Below are 11,337 nucleotides of genomic sequence, written 5' to 3' on the forward strand. Positions count from 1 at the left end.
GTCAAAAGAATCTTGGAAAAGAACAAAGAAGCTGGAAGAACCACTTCTTGATACCAAAACTTACTATAAAGCTAGAATAATCAAAATTGTGTGGTGTTGGCACAAAGACAGGCACAGACCAATGGAATAGAGAGGCCAGAAATAAATCTTTGCATATATGGTCAAATAATTTTTGACAGGAATGTCAAAACCATTCAATGGGGAAAAAACAGTCTTTCAAACAAATGATGCTAAGAAAACTGGATATCTAGTGACTTACCTGGCAGTTCAGTGATTAAGGCTGTGCTTTCAATGCATGGGGCATGGGTTTGATCACTGGTTGGGGAAATAATAGCCCACATTCTGCATGGCACAGCCGAAAAATAAAAAATTTAATTTTAATTTTTAAAAAACTGGATATCCACTTGCAAAAGAACAAAATTGGACTCTTATACAAAAATTAACTCAAAATGGATCAAGGATCTAAATGTAAGACTTAAAACATGTTTCTTACAAGAAAACATAGGCAAAAGCTTCATGACATTGGATTTGGTAATGATTTCTTGGATAAGACTCTATAAATGCATAGGTAACAAAAGAAAAACCAGATAAATTGGTTCATGAAAAATTTTAAATGTTGTGCAGTAAAAGACACTATTCACACAGTAAAACGATAACCCACAGGGTAGCAGAAAATATTTTCAAATCATATATCTGATAAGGGAGCAATATCTAAAATAGAGAACTCCTAAAATTTAAAACAAAACAAAAACCACCTGATTCAAAAATGGGCAAAGGGGGCTTCCCTGCTGGCACAGTGGTTAAGAATCCACCTGCCAATGCAGGGGACACGGGTTTGAACCCTGGTCCGGGAAGATCCCACATGCCACGGAGCAACTAAGCCCGTGTGCCACAACTACTGAGCCTGCGCTCTAGAGCCTGCGAGCCACAACTACTGAGCCCATGTGCTACAACTACTGAAGCCCGTGCGCCTAGAGCCCAAGCTCCACAACAAGAGAAGCCACCACAATGAGAAGCCCGCGCACCACAACGAAGAGTAGCCCCCACTCGCCACAACTAGAGAAAGCCCGCATGCAGCAACGAAGACCCAATAAATTAAAAAAAAAAAAAAAAAAAAGGCAAAGGACTTGAACAGACATTTCTCAAAAGAAGACATAAAAACAGCCAATAGGTATATGAAAAGATGCTCAATATCACTAGTCATTAGTGAAATGCAAATAAAAACTATATTGAGATACCACCTCACAACCCATTAGAATGACTACTATCAAAAAACCAGAAAACGATAAGTGGGAGGATATGGAGAAATTAGAACCCTATGCACTGTGGGTGAGAATGTAAAATAGTATGGCCACTGAAAAAAAAAGTATGGAGGGGCTTCCCTGGTGGTGCAGTGGTTAAGAATTCACCTGCCAATGCAGGGGACATGGGTTCGAGCCCTGGTCCGGGAAGATCCCACATGCCGCGGAGCAACTAAGCCCGTGAGCCACAACTACTGAGCCTGCGCTCTAGAGCCCATGAGCCACAACTACTGAGCCCGCGTGCCACAACTACTGAAGTCCGGGCGCCTAGAGCCCGTGCTCTGCAACAAGAGAAGCCATCCAATGAGAAGCCTGTGCACCGCAATGAAGAGTAGCCCCCGCTCGTCGCAACTAGAGAAAAGCCCGCGCACAGCATCAAAGGCCCAACGCAGTCAAAAATAAAAAAATAAATTTATTTTTTTTTAAAAAGTATGGAGGTTCCTTAATAAAATTAAAAATGGAATTATCATATGATCCAGCAATTCCGCTGCTGGGTATATACTCAAAAGAATTGAATGCAGGGTCTCGAAGAGGTATCTGTACACCCATGTTCACAGCAGCATTATTCACAATAGATAAAACACAGAAACAACCCAAGCGTCCACCAACCAATGCATGGATAAGCAAAATGTGATATGTACATACAATGGGATATCACTCAGCTTTAAAAAGGAAGGAAACTCTGACACATGCTACAATATGGATGAACGTTGAGGACATTATGCTAAGTGAAATAAGCAAGACACAAAAGCAAATACTGTATGAATCCACTTACATGAGATACTTAGAGTAGTCAAATTCTTAGAGACGGAAAGTAGAATGGGAGTTGCCAGGGGCTGGGAGCAGGGAGGGAAATGGGGAGTTATTTTTTAATGGGTACAGAATTTCAGTTTTGTAAAATGAAAAGAATTCTGGAGACAGATGGTGGTGATGGTGGTACAACATTATAAATGTATTTGACACTTCTGAACTATACACTTAAAAATGGTTAAGATCGGGCTTCCCTGGTGGCGCAGTGGTTGAGAGTCCGCCTGCCGATGCAGGGGACACGGGTTCGTGCCCCGGTCCGGGAAGATCCCACATGCCGCGGAGCGGCTGGGCCCGTGAGCCATGGCCGCTGAGCCTGCATGTCCGCAGCCTGTGCTCCACAACGGGAGAGGCCACAGCGGTGAGAGGCCCGCGTGCCACAAAAAAAAAAAAAAGGTTAAGATGGTAAATTCAGGGATTCCCTGGTGGCGCAGTGGTTAAGAATCCGCCTGCCAATGCAGGGGACACGGATTCAAGCCCTGGTCCGGGAAGATCCCACATGCCACAGAGCAACTAAGCCTGTGCGCCACAACTACTGAGCCCGCGCTCTGGAGCCCGTGAGCCACAACTACTGAGCCCGTGTGCCAAAACTACTGAAGTCTGGGCTTCCCTGGTGGCGCAGTGGTTGAGGGTTCGCCTGCCGATGCAGGGAACGCGGGTTCGTGCCCCGGTCCGGGAGGATCCCACATGCTGCGGAAAGGCTGGGCCGCTGAGCCTGCGCGTCCGGAGGCTGTGCTCCACAACGGGAGAGGCCACGACAGTGAGAGGCCCGCGTACTGCCAAAAAAAAAAAAAAACAAAAAAAAACTACTGAAGTCTGCGCGCCTAGAGCCCATACTCTGCAACAAGAGAAGGCACCGCAATGAGAAGCCCGCGCACCCCAACTAGAGAAAGCACTCAAGAAGCAACGAAGACCAAACGCAGCCAAAAATTAAAAATAAATTAATTTTTAAAAAAAGATGGTAAATTCAAATTATGTATATTTTATTACCATAAAAAATTTTTAAGTGTGTCATTCATAAAGGGTTAAACATTAAATGCTGTCTAATTTCAAGTAGGCTCATGGTTGAAATCAGATTATTTTAAAATTCTAACAAATTAGTTTCCTCATGAATTTGGATAAATCATTTGCCCACTGTTCTCTCTCTTAGACAATTTATTTAGGATGACGGTTCACTCTGAGTTCCAAGGGGTTTTTTTTGTTATTAATTTATTTATTTACTTATTTGGCCGTGCCGGGTTTTAGTTTCAGCATTTGGGATCTTCGTTACAGCATTCAGGATCTTTAATGGCAGCATGCAAACTCTTAGCTGTGGCATATGGGATCTAGTTCCCTGACCAGGGATCGAACTCAGGCCCCCTGCATTGGGAGTGCGGGGGAGTCCCCCAGGTTATTTTTGGAACTGGGAAACATAACTGTGAAATTTAACTAGGAAATGCCCTTTACTCTGAAGCAGTTTTTAATAATGTTTCCACTTAAAACTTAGAGTGCCCTGACTTTAATGCCAGAAAACATGTGGAAAGGAATCTCACATTCTGGAGGACTAAAGGAGGAGGGGAGCATAATAACCTGAGAGGGTTTTCCAGAGCCAACTTCTAAGCTTTCATTTAAAAATAGCCTAGCCGGTGACCTATCACTTTATTTCCCAGCATCCCACCAAATAGCTCCCTAAGGACAGGGCCACGTCGCCTCAGGACATGTCCACAGTAAGCCATCAAACAATGTTTATTTCACCAAACACTGTTGGCAGATTTACTTTTCCCCATGCATATTTCCCTCCTTATTTCTCTCTCAGAGCCTTTTCAGGATTGAAAAAAATTACTTGGCAAATTCCAGAGCCTATATTAAAAGAAAAAAAAAAAACCTTAAATCAAAAACGTATTTTGTACATTCACCATGTTTATTGCTAGGGTATGTAACAGCATAAAGGCTTTTTTTTTTTTTTTTTCTATCTTCTAAGTGCTTTTATTATAAAGGGTATTGAATTTTTTGACAGGCTTTTCAGCATCTAGAGAAATAATCATATCATTGTTCCTAATACTTAATAATGCTGTATAAGATACTAATCAATTTCCCAATATTGAACCAACCTTGCATTCATGGAATACATCCCACTTGCTCATTTTATTTTCTTTGAAACAAAAGGAAAAAAATCACTCAAGGAGAATTAGGCAGTTCCTTAAAAAAAGACTGCTCATAAGCCATTTCCCATAAATGAAATAGAAATCTTTTAGTAATCAAGTGAGTTTTTAAAGAATGGCTTTGACTTTTACATTATGGTAAATTAATGGGCAAAGAACAGTCTTTTTAATAAATGATGCTGGAACAAACTGGATATCCACAAACTGAAGAATAAAGTTGGAACCTTACAGAACACAATATATAAAAATTAACTCAAAATGATCAAAGACCTAAATGTGAGAGCTAAAATTATAAAATACTTTAAAGAATATTTAAGTGTAAATCTTCATGATCTTGGATTAAGCAATGATTTCTTAGCTATGACACTACAGCAAAAGCAACAAAAGAAAAAGATAAATTGAACATCAAAATTTAAAACTTCTGTGCTTCAAAGAAAACTATCAAAAAAGTGAAGACAACCAACAGAATGGGAGAAAATATTTGCACATCACGTATCTCATAAGGGTCAAGTGTCCAGAATATAAAAAGAACTCGTGCAACACAAGAATAAAAGATAACCCAGATAAAAAATGAGCTGTTTCTTCTCTAAACTTTCTTTTCCAAAGAAGATATACTAGGTGAAAAACTGAAAGCATTTCCTCTAAGATCAGGAACAAGACAAGGATGTCCACTCTCACCACTCTTATTCAACACAGTTTTGGAAGTCCTAGCCATGGCAATCAGTGAAGAAAAAGGAATACAAATTGGAAAAGAAGAAGTAAAACTGTCACTGTTTGCAGATGACATGATACTATACAAAGAGAACCCTAAAGATGCCACCAGAAAACTACTAGAGCTAATCAATGAATTTGGTAAAGTTGCAGGATACAAAATTAATGCACAGAAATCTCTTGCATTCCTATACACTAATGATGAAAAAAGGCTGATAACAGCAAACAAGTTCAAACTACTGGTAAGCAATGTTCAATCACTTCAGCTGCCATCAGCGGTCTCTCCCTCCAGTAAGCAGTTTAGTGGCCAAGTCTCAGGTTACCGTGAACTTAAGAAGATGGAAGGGATAGCTCAGGTAGAATCTAAAGGAGAGTTTATTGAATTTACTACCTCGGTGAGTGGAAAGCAGCTTCCAAGCTAAATGTACATGCCATTCAATCTCAATTTTCATCCCCACATTTATGACCTTCCAGAACAGATTAGTGGAGAGTTCATTTCTGCATTAAAATCATAACTTTACCTACCAAATATCTCATATATGAAGAACTGGTGTTAAAAACAAGAAAATATGCTCAAAGTGGAGTCACCGACGCTGAGCCCCACATCACCAAACTTCACTTAATTAGTTTCAGCCTCTCCCAGAAATGGAATCTTAAACCAGGGAATCAGGAATCGCCTGGTCAGCACAGTGAGGTCATCTGCCTGGCGGACCCCTGCATCCCTTAAAGGGGGGTGGCCTCGCCACAACCAACCCACTTTTTCACAAGTAGAGCCTCCTGTTCCCGCTCCTTCTACCTGTAAAAGTCTCACTTTGTACAGCTCCTCGGAGCTCCTCTCTATCTGCTAGATGGGATGCTGCCGATTCATGACTCAAAGAAAGCCAGTAACATCTTTAAAACGTACTCAGTTAGAGACTCCCCTGGTGGCGCAGTGGTTAAGAATCTGCCTACCAGTGCAGGGGACACGGGTTCGAGCCCTGGTCCGGGAAGATCCCACATGCTGCGGAGCAACTAAGCCCATGTGCCACAACTACTGAGCCTGCGCTCTAGAGCCCGCGAGCCACAACTACTGAGCCTGCATGCCACAACTACTGAAGCCCACACGCCCTAGAGCCCAGCCCATGCTCTGCAACAAGAGAAGCCACCGCAATGAGAAGCCCGTGCACCACAACGAAGAGCAGCCCCCGCTCACCGCAACCAGAGAAAGCCCACGCGCAGCAACAAAGACCCAACACAGCCAAATATATATATATTAATTAATTAATTTTAAAAAAATTTACTCAGTTGAATTTTATGTTTTTAACAATGGGTAGGAGTGAGAAATGACATTATTGACATTAAAGAGGACAAGTCCTGGAAGGGTTAACTACCAGAGACAAGAGTTCTGACTGGAAACCAGCAGGATCTGTATCTGTATTTTTCTTTAAATCAATGTACAAGAAATTATGGGCTAGATGTGACCACCTGCAGGCATCCTAAGTATGCACAACTCCATGGAACTCACTTAACGATCATCTCCAGAACGATTCCCATACCGTGAGAGCTCCAGTCCAACATTTTTCTGCACTGTTGAAGTAAATTTTTTAAACTGACTTTTCCCTGTTGCAAAAAGGGAAAGAGATTTTTCTCTTTTTCTTAGAGCATTTCTCTGAAAAACCTAGAGTTTGTAAGTCCTTCCTCTGTCCCTTTGATATGTAAGCAAGCCTTTTTAAAGGCTAAATAAGCTAGCTCCAGCCACAAGTAAAACCCAAGAATTTTTTTCTGAAGGGCCTGGGAGCCATCTCTCTTAAGGTAACGTCGTGGGAGTTTAGCCTAGGCACCTCGACTACCTGCTCATAGAAATTAAGGATGTTTTATTTTTCTTTCAGAGAAAGGCAACTGACTAGCACAGACGGCCACCCCAACCACCAGGTAAATTTAGGATGTAAACACATGCAGCAAATGGTGTTGCCTAGTCTTTTTACAAGAGAACAAATTACCATTAACCTTGAGATTATGTATGTAATGGGCTGTAAATGGTGGGTTGTTTTTTTTTTTTCTGTTTTTGTAGTCTCATTTGCAGATTACCTGTGTTGTATCCCAGTTTCGGTTAATGATTGAATAACAGAATTCTTTTCTTTCCGCATTTGTGGAGAGCGTTTCCTAGGTTGGCAGGAGATTTTATTTTTACCTTTTCCCAACATAAATGTGGATTGGACCACCTCACAGGTCCCACCTTGACAGCTCCCTCAATAAGGAAAGGTGGGGACTTGCCTGGCGGTCCAGTGGTTAAGACTCCGCGCTTCACGGGTTCGATCCCGGGTCAGGGAACTAAAATCCTACATGCCCCACGGCACAGCCCCCCCCCCCAAAAAAAAAAACATGGGAAAGATGTTCCTCTCTGACAAGAGCTTTAGAGACTCAGCCATTCCGGTCATGTGAGTGCCAGACCTTCCTACATCCCTGCCATTGTGACACCCTACCTGGATCATTTCAAAGATGTCTTACTCAAAACTGAACTCATGTCCTTCCTCTGAGTTCTGATCCCAGATACACAGGCCAGAAAATTAATCAGCCCTGAACCTCCCTCTTCCATCTTACCCCAGAGTGAACCTATTACCAAGCCCCACTGATCCTACCTTTTAAACAGCCCTCACACCCATCGACTTCCGCCTCCGCTGAGAAGCCAGAGTGATCTTTCATAAACACACACCTGCTGGTTCTACTCCCTGAGACTCCTCAGTGGCCTCCCACCATCCTTAGGAGAAGCTCCAGATACTTGGCATGACCTGTGAGGCCTGCATGGTCTGACCCCTGCCTACCTCTCCAATCCCATCTCCCTGAGTCGCTCCCCCTCCCTCTCCGTCCTCCAGCCCCAACTGGGAGCTTAGGCTCCAGGAGGACACAGACCATGTCTATTTGCTCATGCTATGTCCCTAGCACAGTGCCTAGCACATAGCAGATGATAAACAAACACATCTGCAGAATAATATTGGTAAAACAACTGTAGCATCTTAAATGGAAAGCAAGTAAAACATGAATTAAATTAATAACTATCCTTACACGTTTGTATCCTAGGTAGCTAACATAGGACTTGGACCACCGGGAGACTCAAAAATGTTAAATAATTTTGCAAACCAGAGACAAATAGGGTGAAATACAATACTGGCACTCCTGTCTATTCAGCTTTGCCACGCAAGTAACCAACACTGAGCAAGTGTCACACTGAGGTCTCTGCCCCTCCGCACATCTGTCCCCACCCAGGGCAACCAGAGGCCTAACCATGTCTGAAGAAGGAGGCCGGGAGCTGGAACACAGACACAGTTTGTGGAGATGATTATATGTCCTGGGAAGCAAATAAACCCTGGGGCGCAGCACTGCTCGTTTGGGATCCAACCTGTGTCCGCTTCTGCCTTGGAAGCACTCTCCACTGCCCGCCACATGGGTCGCTGCGAAGCTACCAGTCACAGCCCCTCCGACCCTCGAGGCCTCACGTGCGTCCCTCCTCTTCACTTTGCCCCTTTTTTTTTTTTTTTTTGCGGTACGCAGGCCTCTCACTGCTGTGGCCTCTCCCGTTGCGGAGCACAGGCTCCGGACGCACAGGCTCAGCGGCCATGGCTCACGGACCCAGCCGCTCCGCGGCATGTGGGATCTTCCCGGACCGGGGCACGAACCCGTGTCCCCTGCATCGGCAGGCGGACTCTCAACCACTGCACCACCAGGGAAGCCCTCTCTTTGCCCATTTTAACTCCAACTCAGTCCTTAAGGTCTCAGCTGACTACTATCTCCTCAGGAAAGGCGACCCTGTCCCTCCTCACCCGGCCTGCTGCCACTGACCCCATTATATATTCTTACAGCGCCCTCTACTGTCTCCTATGGCGGGTACCACGACCACAGCCAATATTTAGTTGGTCATTTTCTATTTTCTGTGTGTCTCCCTTGCTAGACTCATTGCTTATGAGTTGCTACTTCAACTCAAGTTGCTACCTGAAGACAGGGGCTGTGTCTGCTTTAGCCATCAGTGTATCCCCAACACCTAGCACCTGCTGGTACAGACCAGCTGTTCAATAAATATCTGTGAAGTGAAGGAATTAATGAAATACATAGACAAGCACTAGCTTTTGGAGTGACGTGGAATTGGCTCTGCCCTTACTAGTTCAGTGCTAAATTTCTTCCCATCTCTGAGTCCATTTCTTCTACTATAAATGAAGACAGGACTTCCCTGGTGGTGCAGTGGTTGAGAATCCACCTGCCAACGCAGGGGACACGGGTTCAAGACCTGGTCCGGGAAGATCCCACATGCCGCGGAGCAACTAAGTCCGTGCGCCACAACTACTGAGCCTGCGCTCTAGAGCCCGTGAGCCACAAACGACTGAGCCCGCGTACTGCAACTACTGAAGCCCGCGCGCCTAGAGCCCGTGCTCCGCAACAAGAGAAGCCACCGCCATGAGAAGCCCGCGCACCACAATGAAGAGTAGTCCCCTCTGGACACAACTAGAGAAAGCCCACGCACAGCAACGAAGACCCAATGCAGCCAAAAATAAATAAACTTTTAAAAAATATTTTAAAAAAATAAATTCTTGAGCAAGGACCTCTTCAGAAGCAACCCCTGTACTAGAATTAGTTTGTTTTATACAGAAGCCTAGTTTTAAAAGCCTGCTTCCCTCACTTATTTGCTGTGGGTGCTCTCAGCACCCAAAACTGGGCTGGAAAATATCGTGATACCACTCACTATACTATACTCTCTCGTGCTGAGGAATAAGAGATATCTACAACAGTCATTTTGGTGGGTGCTCAAAAAAGTTAGTTCCCTGCCTATCCTTAAGAATTAGATCACTTTTGCTAATTCTATCCCTGTATCACCAAGTTGAGGATCCCTTTTTCTATCTGCCACTTTTCTAGAAACTGACTTCCTCTGTTTTGCCCATACACAGGTTGGAAGACGTGAAAAGCACTTCCTGGTAATTCCATTAAGAGAAGCAAGTATTATGTTCATATACACACGTGTATATGAAGCTCAAAAATTATTTCGTTAACTATTTCGTAACAAAAGTGACTCGTCAATTCTCAAATCACCATAGCAAACGAAACTAAAAAGAGGGTTGTATGGATACCATTTGTTGAGCACCTATTCTGTGCCAAACGCTAGCTGAGTACCACCCATGCGCAATCTCACCACGCTTCTCGACAAACTCATTGCGGGGGGGGGGGGGCGTTTTATTCCCAAAGTTACAGCTGAGGACACTGGTCCAAGCCGCACAGCTTGGGAACGGCAGAGCAAGGGCAGGAGGAGCAAGAGATGCCGTGGCCACCCCGCGGGTACGCAGCAGGCAGCACCCCGCCCTGCCTCCGAACAAAGGTACCTGCTGCGCTAACTCTGCACCGGCCAGGTGCCGCCAGCCTCGCCCGCGCACGGCGCGGAGTCGGGGAAATCGGGTCCGCCGCCTGCCTACACCCACTTGCAGCCGCGCAAACCGAGGCTCAAAGCTCAGCGAAGGCGCGGCTCCCCATCCAGAAAACGCTGAGCCCGGACTCCGGTGCGGGCGCCTCTCCGGGTCCGCAGCCTCCGCTCGGCCTCCACACCACTTCTCTCCCCTCAGCGGGCGAGACAAGCTCGAGCCCGGACCTGCCGCGCGCCTCAGCTCGGGGCGGGACCTCGCGCCCCTCGCCTCCGAGGTTCCCCCGCCCGCAGCCCTACCTGCTCGCTGCGGAGGCCATGGCGAATCAACCCCATCCTCCCGCCTCTCCGGTGACGTATTTTTCCCTCGCCCAGTCGTGAGGCTGCGCATGCGCGCTGGGCGGGCGCGCCTCAAGGCGCAGGTAGGAGGGGCTGGATGCGGAGGTCTAAATTGCGTCCTCCAGCCTAAGTACTGTCCCTCCGTCTTCGGAGGGAAATTCGGAAGGTCGCGGTTTGAGTTCCGTGCACTCTTGGGGAAGAGGGCAGGGGACACAAAGTTGAAGAATGTGTGCTACGGAGTATAAAGCCTTAGTAATTAAAGCGGTGTGATACTGGCCCAAGGATAAATAAAAAGATCAATGCAAAAGAAGTGAGAAGCCAGAAACAGCCCCACGGGTATGTAGTCACATGTCTTCTCCCCACAAAAGAGCAACTGTAATGAAATAGAAGAGTTATTTTGAAGGAAAAGTGCTCGATCAATTGAATGTCCTTGGCGGGGTTGGGGGACGAACCGTAACCCCTACCTCACGCAAAAAAATCAATCCAAGATAGGTTGTAGACGTAAATGTGAAAGACACGACTCTGGAAAATAACAGCCAACAGCAGAATATCGGGGTTTTTTAGTTTTGTTTTGCTTGGCTGCGTCGCGCGGTTTTGGGGATCTTAGTTCCGGGACCAGGGATCCAGCCCTGCCAGAGCAGTGAAAGCGCCGAGCCCTAAC

General features: G+C 45.4%; 1 protein-coding gene across 3 annotated transcripts in view; it reads right to left on the reverse strand.

Annotated features, from left to right (window-relative positions):
* Positions 1-10,688, reverse strand: part of DHRS7B (dehydrogenase/reductase 7B) — a 36,050-nt gene extending 25,362 nt beyond the window's left edge. For 2 of the 3 annotated variants that reach the window (XM_029211618.1, XM_029211617.1), the window contains exon 1: positions 10,638-10,675. In XM_029211618.1, the coding sequence (XP_029067451.1) occupies positions 10,638-10,657 (20 nt within the window). In that variant the 5' untranslated portion in view covers positions 10,658-10,675. Of the gene's footprint in view, positions 1-10,637 lie in introns of all 3 variants that reach the window. The other variant, XM_029211616.1, reaches the window with a different exon arrangement.
* Positions 10,689-11,337: the final 649 nt, after the last annotated feature.

The sequence above is a fragment of the Monodon monoceros genome, unplaced genomic scaffold, assembly GCF_005190385.1.
Source record: "Monodon monoceros isolate NGI ecotype Baffin Bay Population unplaced genomic scaffold, NGI_Narwhal_1 Super_Scaffold_9, whole genome shotgun sequence".
Lineage (NCBI taxonomy): Eukaryota > Metazoa > Chordata > Mammalia > Artiodactyla > Monodontidae > Monodon > Monodon monoceros.